The 12,065-nt window shown below is 44.1% G+C and overlaps 1 protein-coding gene across 1 annotated transcript in view; it reads left to right on the forward strand.

The window, feature by feature from the left end:
• The window catches only part of LOC118841475 (plasmanylethanolamine desaturase-like), a 40,369-nt gene extending 29,808 nt beyond the window's left edge, over positions 1-10,561 (forward strand). The window contains exons 3-6 of the mRNA XM_036748911.1: positions 5,356-5,447; positions 6,325-6,469; positions 8,157-8,369; positions 9,297-10,561. Coding sequence (XP_036604806.1) covers positions 5,356-5,447; positions 6,325-6,469; positions 8,157-8,369; positions 9,297-9,418 — 572 coding nt within the window. The 3' untranslated portion in view covers positions 9,419-10,561. The remainder of the gene's footprint in view (positions 1-5,355; positions 5,448-6,324; positions 6,470-8,156; positions 8,370-9,296) is intronic.
• The last annotated feature ends 1,504 nt before the right edge of the window (positions 10,562-12,065 follow it).

Below are 12,065 nucleotides of genomic sequence, written 5' to 3' on the forward strand. Positions count from 1 at the left end.
AGAGGCCGTCTGCCAGATGTAACATTTTGATGGTACTGCTCATATGCTCTTGGGTTTTTTAATTGTATTTTATTTTTTTTCCCCAATTACATATCAAGAAAATTTTTAGCATTCACTTTTACAAAATTTTGAGTTCCAAATTTTTCTCCCTCCCTCTCCTTCCTTCCCCTTTTCTGAAAATGGTAGGCAGTTTGACCTAGTTTATGGATGTGCTATCACGTAAAACATATTTCCACATTAGTCACAGTTGTGAAAGAAAAAACAGATCAAAAGGGAAAAAAAAAACCACAAGAAAGAATGAAGTGAAAAAGATACTCTTCGATCTGCATTCAGAGTCCTTGAGTTCTTTATCTGGATATGGATAGCATTTTCCTTCATGAATCCTTTGTACTCATCTTAGATCATTGTGTTGCTGAGAAGAGCTGAATCCTTCATGGTTGATCATCACACAATGTTGTTGATACTGTGTTCATTGTTTTCCTGGTTGGACTGCTCATTTCACTTTGTATGAGTTTGTACCTGTCTTTCCAGGTTTTTCTGAAGTCTGCCTATTCATTTCTTATTGCACAGTGGTATTCAATTAAATCGTATACCACAGGGGGCGGAGCCAAGATGGCGGCTGGAAAGCAGGGACCAGCTTGAGCTCCCTGCCGAGCCCCTCCAAAAACCTATAAAAAATGGCTCTGAACCAATTCTAGAACGGCAGAACCCACAAAACAGCAGAGGGAAGCAGGGCTCCAGCCCAGGACACCCTGGATGGTCTCTGGGTGAGGTCTATCCCACACGGAGCTGGGAGCTGGGAGCTGGGAAAGGAGTGGAGCAGAGCCCAGCCTGAGCGGCGTGGACCAGCCAGACCAGGAGCCGGGCGGAGGGGCCCTAACGCCCTGAATCAGTGAGTTGCGGCAGTTACCAGACTTCTCAACCCGCAAACACCAAAGACAACAGAGAAGGTTAGTGGGAAAAGCTGCGGGAGTGGAAGGAGTTCGAGGTTCGGCTTCCAGCCCCAGGGGGCAGCGGAGGTGGGGCAGCTACAGCTGTTGTTGCTTCGGCCCCAGGCCCACCTGGTGGGAGGAATTAAGTGGCGGATCAGAGCAGGGGTGCACAGCCTGATGAAGATCTAAGCCCAGTCCGGGTTGGGGGTTCTTGGGGAAGGAGGAGTGCTGGTGTGACAGAGCTGGCACCTTCCCCTCAAATGTGGAACATAGAACTCGTTAGTCTACAAGCAATCATACCCCACTGAAAAACTCAAGGGTCAAGTTACTCAGTTGGGAATATGTCCAGGCAGCGAAAACATACCCAGATTCAGTCTCAGACTTTGGATTCTTTCTTTGGTGACAAAGAAGACCAAAACATACAGCCTAAAGAAGACAACAAAGTCATAGAGCCTACAACAAAAGTCTCCAAGAAAAACATGAACTGGTCCCAGGCAATGGAAGAGCTCAAAAAGGATTTGGAAAAGCAAGTTAGAGAAGTAGAGGAAAAATTGGGAAGAGAAATGAGAAGGATGCGAGAAAACCATGAAAAACAAGTCAATGACTTGCTAAAGGAGACCCAAAAAATACTGAAAAATACACTGAAGAAAACAACACCTTAAAAAACAGACTAACTCAAATGGCAAAAGAGCTCCAAAAAGCCAATGAGGAGAAGAATGCCTTGAAAGGCAGAATTAGCCAAATGGAAAAGGATGTCCAAAAGACCACTGAAGAAAATACTACTTTAAAAATTAGATTGGAGCAAGTGGAAGCTAGTGACTTTATGAGAAATCAGGATACTATAAAACAGAACCAAAGGAATGAAAAAATGGAAGACAATGTAAAATATCTCATTGGAAAAACCACTGACCTGGAAAATAGATCCAGGAGAGATAATTTAAAAATTATTGGACTACCTGAAAGCCATGATCAAAAAAAGAGCCTAGATACCATCTTTCAAGAAATTATCAAGGAGAACTGCCCTGATATTCTAGAGCCACGGGGCAAAATAGAAATTGAAAGAATCCATCGATCACCTCCTCAAATAGATCCCAAAAAGAAATCTCCTAGGAATATTGTCGCCAAATTCCAGAGCTCCCAGATCAAGGAGAAAATACTGCAAGCAGCCAGAAAGAAACAATTTGAGTATTGTGGAAACCCAATCAGAATAACCCAAGATCTGGCAGCTTTTACATTAAGAGATCGAAGGGCTTGGAATGCGATATTCCGAAGGTCAATGGAGCTAGGATTAAAACCTAGAATCACCTACCCAGCAAAACTGAGTATCATATTCCAAGGCAAAATATGGACTTTCAATAAAATAGAGGACTTTCAAGCTTTCTCAGTGAAAAGACAAGAACTGAATAGAAAATTTGACTTTCAAACTTAAGAATCAAGAGAAGCATGAAAAGGTAATCAAGAAACGGAAATTGCAAGGGACTTACTAAAGTTGAACTGTTTTGTTTACATTCCTACATGGAAAGATGATGTATATGATTCATGAGACCTCAGTATTAGGGTAGTTGAAGGGAATATGCATATATGTATGTATATGTTTATATATATATATAAGTGAATGTGTATGTATGTATATATCTATGTGTATATGTATGTGTATATATATATGTCTGTTTATATATATATGTGTGTATATATATGTAAAAGAGAGAGAGCAGACACAGGGTGAGTTGAAGATGAAGGGAAGATATCTAAAAGAAATAAAATGAAATTAAGGGATGAGAGAGCAACATACTGAGAGAGGGAGATAGGGAGAGATAGAATGGGGTGGATTACCTCGCATAAAGGTGGCAAGAGGAAGCAGTTCTGTGGGAGGAGGGGAGAGGGCAGGTGAGGGGGGAATGAGTGAACCTTGCTCTCATCAGATTTGGCCTGAGGGGGAATACCATACATACTCAGTTGGGTATCTTACCCCACAAGAAAGAAGAGGGAGGAAGATAAAAAAAAAATAAAAAGGGGGGGGATGATGGAGGCGAGGGCAGATGGGGGTGCAGGTAATCAAAACAAACACTTTGGAAAGGGGACAGGGTCAAGGGAGAAAATTCAATAAAGCAGGATGGGTTGAAAAGGAGCAAAAGGAGCCTTTCACAACATGAGTATTGTGGAAGGGTTATACATAATGATATATGTGTGGCCTAGGTTGAATTGCTCGACTTCTTAGGGAGGGTGGGTGGGAAGGGAAGAGGGGAGAGAATTTGCAACTCAAAGTTTTAAAATCAGATGTTCAAAAAAAAAAAAAAGGTTTTTGCATGCAACTAAAAAATAAGATACACAGGCAATGGGGCGTAGAAGTTTATCTTGCCCTACAAGAAAGGAGGGGAAAAGGGGATGAGAGGGGAGGGGGGTGATAGAGGGGAGGGCTGACTGGGGAACAAGGCAACCAGAATATATGCCATCTTGGAGTGGGGGGGAGGGTAGAAATGGGGAGAAAATTTGTAATTCAAACTATTGTGAAAATCAATGCTGAAAACTAAATATGTTAAATAAATAAATTTAAATTAAAAAAAAATCATATACCACAACTTGTTCAGTCATTCCCCAATTGATGGGCATCCCCTCCAGTTTCCAACATTTTGCCACCATGAATAGAGCTGCTATAAATATTTTTGCATATGTAGGTATTTTTCCTTTTTTTATGATCTTTTTGGGATACAGACCTAGTAATGGTACTGCTGGGTCAAAGGGTATGCACAATTTTTTTGCCCTTTGGGCATAGTTCCAAATTGCTCTCCAGAAAGGAAGGATCAATTCACAACTCTACCAACAGTATATTAGTGTCTCAATTTTCCCATATCCTCTCCAACATTTATCATTTTCTATTTTTGTCATATTAGCCAATCTGATAGGTGTGAGGTGGTACCTCAGAGTTGTTTTAATTTGCATTTCTCTAATCAGAAGTGATTTAGAGCACTTCTTCATTTGACTAGAGAGCTTTGATTTATTCATCTGAAGACTGCCTGTTCATATCCTTTTGTTCATATGCTCTTAATACTTCTTTCAATGTATTGTCTCCCCCTCCTCCCATGGGCCCCTGCCTTTCCTTGGATTGTGTGCTCTTTGAGGGTGGGGGTAACTTTTAGTCATCTCTGTCTTTCTCACAGATCCTAGCACAGGGCCCTCCCTACATACAATAGATGATCATGGACTATTTGCTGAGTCAGCTGATCCTGATAACCACCCAATCCTCTAAGCTCATTTCCCCCCAAACTGTATAAGGGACCCCAGTAAAAACAGTAGTTCCTCAAGGCTTTCCCTCTGAAGCTCTAGTATGGTCACCACTGAACTGTTTGAGTAGCTTGGCTTTCTTGGGCTGCTGCCGGATTCAGTCTCTGAATGTATGTAATAATAACCCACAATTCCCTAGTGCTTTAAAGTTTTTGAAATGCTTTGCTCACAATAACCTTGTGCTATAGGTAGGGAACATGCTATCCCCACTTAACAAGTAAGCAAACAGAGGCTCACAGAGCTTTGGTGACTCACCCAGCATTACCTGGTGACTCAAACGAAGGACTTCTGACTCTTACAGTTGGTGCTTTTTCCAGACAAAGCCTTCCCTTGGGAAGTGTGGACCCAAATAGATCATTCCAGGAACTCCCTTCTCCCCAAGTGGTACTTACTCTAATGGTAGCCGAGGCATGTTGCAAAGTGGGAGGAGCAGTCCAAGGGTCATAGCACGGACTCTCCCTACTGGACAGATGCTTCATCAGGATTTCCTTGCTAATTGATTCCTCACCTCACCTGGGGAAGCCATTGCCCAGAGTTGTTCTTCTTCTTCTCTTCCTCCTCCTCCTCTTTTTTCTTCTTCTTCTCCTCCTTCCCCTTCTCCTTCTCCTTTTCTGTTAGCAGGAAGAGTCACCCCCTACCATGATAGTCTTCCCAAGTCCTTTCCCAGCCTGGGGGACGATTACAGAGGAGGGAAGAGAGTGGCCAGCCTGTGTGAACAAAGATTTAGAGGAGTCATGGGATTATAGAGTTAGCTGGCAGGGACCACAGAATAGATCAATCCCCTCATTTTGCAGGTGAGGAACCTGAGGCCCAGGTAGGTGACATGATTTGCCCAGGGTCACACAGATAGTAAATGGCAGAGCCAAGATTCAAACCCAGTTTCTCTGACTCCAGATCCAGTATACTTAACCCTTCCATAACTGACTTCCTGTGGGGAGGGAACTGGGTAGAATGGATAGATACTTTCCTGATCCCTGGTTTGGGAAGGGATTAAGGGGGACAGCTGAATGTTTGAGAGAGGGACTTCAGGAAAAGAACTTTTATTTGGAGATTAAGAAATAGCCCCTGAGTTCCAAACAGGAATCCTTCCTTCCCCTTCTCTTCATACCAGAGTACTCACTCCCCATTCTTTTTTTCTCAGTTGCAGGGGCCCTCATCGCAGACTTCCTGTCGGGGCTGGTGCATTGGGGGGCTGATACCTGGGGCTCCGTGGAATTGCCTGTGGTGGGAAAGGTTTGTACTCAAGCCTGACTACTAGCCCTTAGGCCTGTCTCCTGGGTGCCACTATCCTCCCGATAATTTCTTATGATGACCAAGGCCCTGAGCTCCTTAAGGGCTTGGGACCATGTCTCCTCTCTGGCTGTCCTCCAATAGTACTTAGCCCAAGGCCATGTCAATTCACTAGCAGAATGGATAGTGGGGATTCTCTCCCTGTTTAGAGAGAGGGCAAATGTGCAGAGGCCTCCAGGGCTTTCCAGGTGGCCAGGCTTCAGGGCAAGTCTGTTCTGCCTACCCAGTTAGTGAGGTCATGGCAGAACAGCCCTTGTAACCACAGGCAGTAACTTGTGTCTATGGAGATTGAAGTCTGGATATAGCTCTTTCACTTTCTTTCCTTTCCTAGAGGGCACTGTCTGTAAGCCACAGGTATTTATTGAACTCTACTTTTCGCCTAGCCTTGTGGAAGATACCAAGAAGTATGAGCCATGGTCCCTAAACTACACAGGAACCCATTAGAGACAAACACCAGCCATCATAGATTCAAGTGACAAATGGTGTTTGGTGGTTTAGGCATTCAGAGGAAGAAGAAAATGTGAGTTAGACTAATCAGGCAGGTGTTCATGTGGAGGTTAACCTTGAATACTGGGCAAGATTTGAGTAATGGGAGGACACTTTAAGCAAAGGAAATGCCAGGGGCTGAAGACCTTAAATGACTGTTCTGGCGGTGTAGGGGGGACGGGGGAGTAGTGAGGAATCCTGTCTGATAGACTAACTGAAAATTGGCAATTAGAGGTAATAGACAAGGTTGGTTGGACAGTGCTGCTGGTGTGGGGGAGCTTTACCCTGGTGCTTATGGGAGGTCCTTAGAGGATGTCACATCTCCTTCTCTCAGGCTTTTATCCGGCCCTTCCGGGAGCACCACATTGACCCCACAGCCATCACCCGGCATGACTTTGTCGAGACCAATGGAGACAACTGCCTAGTGACGCTGCTGCCGCTGGTGAACATGGCCTACAAGTTCAACACCCTAAGCCCTGGTGAGGGGGTTGGGGAAGGGCACAGATTTAAAATCAGCATCAGGGTAAGGTGGAAAACAGTTTATTGGGAATCGGAGAGGGAATCATAGAAAAGTAGTCCTTGAAAGCTGGGCAACATCCATAATTGAAGTTCTGGTTCCTAGAGCAACTTGGTGTGGGGTAGGAGGTGAGCAGTATGGAGAAGAGGCAGAGACCCAAGGTTATCCCAAGGCTGCCTAAGTCCTCATTGTTACCGATCCCAGGCATCCATCTTGGCTTCATCCCCAGGCAGCACATGATCATTATACCCCAATAGTGTACGTCCCCATATAGGACATTGAGACTTGTGAGATGGAGTGTCCCTAGGTCAGGGAGTAGAGAAGAGATCACAATTCTTCCTTGCTGTCCTCTGCAGATGACCACATGGTAGTGCTCTGGGACAATGCCCTAGTTGCCCAGTGTTGGTTATGGCTCCCTGGGCACAGTGTGAATAATGGGAAGGAGACCAGAGGGCATCCTAGACATAGAGAACATGCTAGGTGGCAGTGAGGTGGCAGTGAACATGGTGCTTGAGGAAAAGTGGAGTCCCCAGCCTTGGGATTTAAAGCCTGCCCCTACGACTTTCTGTGAGTAGAAGAGTACCAGACTTGAAGTTAAGACCTGGGCTCAGATCCCATCTTTGATATTTGTGGCCATGGGCACACTGGCATTCTGAGCCTCAGTCTCCACATCTGCAGAAGTGAGGATTATACTTGGAGAACTTGCCCCCTACAATTCAAATGGGATTAAATGAGACAATGTATGGTGTGTGGGTGTGTGGGTGATTATCATCACCTTTTCCCACCTGTCTCACACACACATAATGTAAACTCCTTTAGATGAAAGACTTGTCTTTTTATCTGCAGCAGGCAGCACAGTGCCTTATAAACACAGGCACTTAATACATATTTTTTGGATTGATTTCATTGTCAAATCCTTTGCCCTTTCCTGGGCTTTAGTCTCCTCCCCTATAAAATGAAGGGGGTTGGACTAGGGGTGGGGGAACCTTTGGCCTGAAGCCTAAAACTTCCTTCACCCCAACTTTCGGGCTCAAGGCCACAGGTTCCCCCACTCCCAGACTAGATTATCTCTTAAGATTCCTTTCAACTCTAAATCCTGTGATACCCTGTAAGTCATGATGAGCACAGCCACCTTCCTTTCTACTTCCCTGCCTTGGGGTGGGGGGAAGAGGTATATTATGAAATGAGAATCATGAAGAGGCCTTTAAGTTAGCTCTAAGGAAAAACTTCCAGCCTAGGGAAGCTTTCTTCCACAGATGCCCAAGGAATCAATGAATTGGATCTCCAATTCCTTTCAAACCTGGCCTTATTTAGGTGAAGTTCTAGCCTTGTATAAAGAAAGGGTAGTGATGTAACAAGATGCTTCTGAGGTAGGTCCCTAAAACACTCTTGGCCCCCATCAATATGGCAGTAGTAGCGGGGAGGAGAGGTAAGATCATAGGTCTTAGAGCTGGTATTGACCTTTAGAGATCATTTAATCCAATCCCCTCTCTTTATGTAGGGAAAAAAAAAGGTATGAAGAGGTTAAGTTGTGCCCAAGGTCACACAGGTAGTAATTTATAGAACTGAGATTGGAACCTTGGATTGGAGCATTGTCTCATTGCAAACCCTATGACTACCATGATATCTGTTTCTCTCTCCTCCCACAGATGAACTTTATCAGCTCTATCCCTGGGAGTGTTTTGTCTTCTGCCTCATCATCTTTGGGACTTTCACCAACCAAATTCATAAATGGTCTCACACCTATGTTGGGCTTCCGAGATGGGTCACTTTCCTCCAGGACTGGCACATCATCCTACCCAGAAAGCACCACCGAATCCACCATGTGTCCCCCCATGAGACCTACTTCTGTATCACCACAGGTGAGCTGTTGGGTTAGACCCTGGAGTATTAGAGCCCCTGCCCTTAGGGGGCTTCTAGCTTAGTGAGGGAGAGAGCACAGAAACAGGTGAAAAGATCATTGACAAGACCAGGCAATGTATGTTATTAGATGAGAAACACTTGTTAATGGCCGTAGGAACTTAAAGGAGGAAGAAAAGATTGCGGTTGGAGGAGGGAGAGAGATTAGGTCAGGCTTCCCAGAGTAGGGGTGCTCCATCTGGCCTTGAAGGATAGTCAGGATTCAGATAGGTGGAGAATGAAAGTGCTATGGGTGGTAGGAACAGTGTAATCCAAACTTCTGAGGTGGAAGAATCTGAGATACATTCAGAGACAGTGAGGATACCAGTGTGGCACAGAGGGGAATTTCTATACTAGCATAATGGAAGAGAGGGGCCAGATTAATGTACCAGTCATTAGAAGATTTAAGAACTGAAAGGGTCATTAAGACTGTGGTCCATCCATTTCTGATTTTATTCCTCTTTGTAAAATGAGAAGTTGCAACAGGACAACTTTTAAAGTCTCTTCTACCTGTGTCCTTTGATTTGGCATTACCTCCATTCAGTCCACCATGCTACCTCTCAGACTGTGGAAAGCATTAGGTGCCAGGCTAAGGGGTTTGAACTTCAGAAGTTTTTTGGTGTTGCCTTTAGCAAAGACCACTAATTCCTTTCATGTGAAATGACCTGGAAAGGAAGCTTCCTTCTCAAGGGTAGGGCTTTGTATGAGCCAGTATTCTTTCCCAGTGTTCATGTGACTGCCAGAGCCCCACTTGGTCAATGAATTTGAATATGCCCTGCCCTCTTCTACAGAAGAACATATTGGATTTTCATTTAGAACCTGATATTCTTCCAGAGTAGCTCAAGAAAATAATCCATGCTTTCCTACTTCTCTTCCCTGACATCATTCAGGCTGGCTAAATTACCCATTGGAGAAGATTGGATTCTGGAGACGGTTAGAGGATATTATCCAAGGACTAACGGGAGAAAAGCCCAGAGCAGATGATATGAAATGGGCCCAGAAGATAAAGTAGTCCCCAACAGCTTTCCTATGAGCTCTAACCTTGTTGCCAACCTTTCCAAACAGCCTCTCTCTCTCTCTCTTTTCCTCTTATGCACACACACACACACATACACACACACACACACACACACACACACACACACACACACACACCCCTCCCCATCCGCGAAGTGCCAGACTTGAAGTGAAATTACTTGGAGACGCGCTCAGTAGATGGGCAGCACCGATGGCTTTTCTCTCCTTTGAAACAAAGATGCTATATGACATGACAGATTAACATGGGGGAGGGCAGGGTGGGGCCCATGCATCCCTGGGGGTGTCCTTCATCTCTGAGAGTACAGTAGCCCCTTTCTCACAGAAGCGCCCCGTGGAAACTCAAGGGAGCTTGTGGAGAAGGAAGGAACAACCTGCTCACGAGGGGTTGGTTGGCACTGTTTCTGCACTTCCTGGGAGAGCCTGGGGCCAAATGGAGACAAGAGGAAGAGCAGGAGGTGGAGGGTTATCATGACTTTAACTCTGGTCCATTAGGGTTTTTAGTTTGTTTTTTTTAATGCAGCCCCCCAAGGCTGCTCTGCATGAAAACAGCCTATAGAGCCAAAAGAGCCCGCACAGACAGGTCTTCATGCACTTAATAGTCCGCTCACCGTAGTGTCTCTTTTGTGCCCTTGGGGCTGGGGGTTACCTGCAGGGCTGACTGACCTCACCAACTGGGCTTGGGAAGCAAGGGGAGAAGCTTCCCTGGGCCAATCTGATCTCCCCCTCTGCCAAGAGTGAGGGAGATCCGGTGTGTAACCTATGCTGGCACCCTGACTCTCGGCTCAGTTCAGGAACCCCGCCTCCCTACCCACCTCCCAGGAACAGACTTGAGGCGGACATTTCCCTTTTCATCGAAAGGCGATAATTCAGCTGGTGCTAGAGATGTTTCTTTGCACTGCAGGAGCCATGAGCTAAGGTGATGACTGGATGGGAGGGAAATGATAGCCCTTTTGGAAAAGGGTTGTCAAGAGAGGAGAGTGTTTTTTTTAAGGTGCTTGCTTGTTTAATGTAAATAATATAAAGCCTTAATATCTTTTCTGTAACATGGAATAATATTTTACGGTGATGTTTTGAATGTATATAATATATTTATAACAAAGCAGCCAAGAATACTAAATTCGTTTGCCACTTGGTGTTTCTAGATTTGGGGGGAGGTGGAGTTAAAAGGTATTCTGTGCCCCTCCAGGGTTAAGGTCTCAACCTGTCTTCTAGGGTTTTGAAAAGATTAATAGGTTCTGTCGTCTACACTCTTGGGTCTTAACAACCCCAGCGTATTGTTTCAATGTTTCAAAAGGATGATCAGTTAAGATGATCCTGCTTCCTCTAGATAGTGGAGCTTTATTATAATGGATAAAAATTAATTCCCTTTTTTGGACACACATTTATTGATCAGTTAGAGCAAAGCACTGGTCAGGAAGCTAGTACTCTCCAACTCCACCTGCTCCAGCAGTTGGTATGGACTAAGGTTTACAAGTCATTCAACATGGGGTTTGAAATGACTAACGAAACTCAGCAGTAGAGTATAACTTAACATTGTCAGGTAAAATCCTAATTCAATCTTGGGCTGAATTACTATTATTATTATTATTGTTATTATTATTATTCTTAGAAGTAGAGGCAGATTTTCACTCAACATATGAGACAATTTCTTCATAATTAGAGCTATGTCCGGCAAAGGAACACATTCCTCTAGAACTGGAGTTCTCTATCACTTCAAATTTTCCATCCAGAGATTGTAAATTGATGATTCATTGTCATATGAGAGGTCATATGACTAGAATGACTTCTTACATCCCTCCCCTGCCTCTGAAATGCTGTGACTGATTAGAATGTAAAAGCAATCGAGGTGATAGGCCCATTGTTTTCTGCCCTTTTCCGACCACATCTGTAGGATTATGTTTAAATCTAGGTACCACATTTACAGTTAGGAATGTTGACATATCTGGAGCATATTTTAGAGTTTGACAACTGGGTTGGAAAAGAGATTAGAAATACCATGCCATATCAGGCAAGAAACCAGGGACAGAAAAGAGAAGATTTAGGGAAGACTGTGATCAGAGTCTTCAAATATCAAGGCTGTCATGACAAACAAGAAATAGACTTAAATTTGTAGAGAATTAAACTATGGGTGGAAGTTACAAAGATAAAGTTTGACTAAGCTTATGCAAGAACTCGACTTCTTTCCAATTCCAAATTTATAATCCCCAAAAATTTCCCATAAATTAAGAATTGTCCAGCAAACAATGGGCTGCCTCAATGGATAGTGAGTTTCAAATACTAGAGATATTTAAAGTGAATCTGGATAATCACATATTAGATATTTTTAGCTGGGATTCAGGCATCCTACCAGAGAGTTCGCTGTGGCTTTGATGGCTTCCAAGGTCCCTTACAATTTGCTAGTGACATCATAGGTTTGAACAAAAAAATGGGAGCCTAGCCTGATGTTAATTGCTAGGGGGTAAGAACAATAAATGAAAGATAGCCCCTGACCTCTAAAAGTCACTATATATAAACAGTTGCTATCAGGAGTTGGGATAGAGGGGCTCATATTTAAGGCAGAAGAAAACAGGGCCGATGAAAGCTGAGAGCAAGTTAGAAGACCTGGGAGATGGCAGAAGTCA

This window comes from Trichosurus vulpecula, chromosome 3 (assembly GCF_011100635.1).
Source record: "Trichosurus vulpecula isolate mTriVul1 chromosome 3, mTriVul1.pri, whole genome shotgun sequence".
Taxonomy (NCBI): Eukaryota; Metazoa; Chordata; class Mammalia; order Diprotodontia; family Phalangeridae; genus Trichosurus; species Trichosurus vulpecula.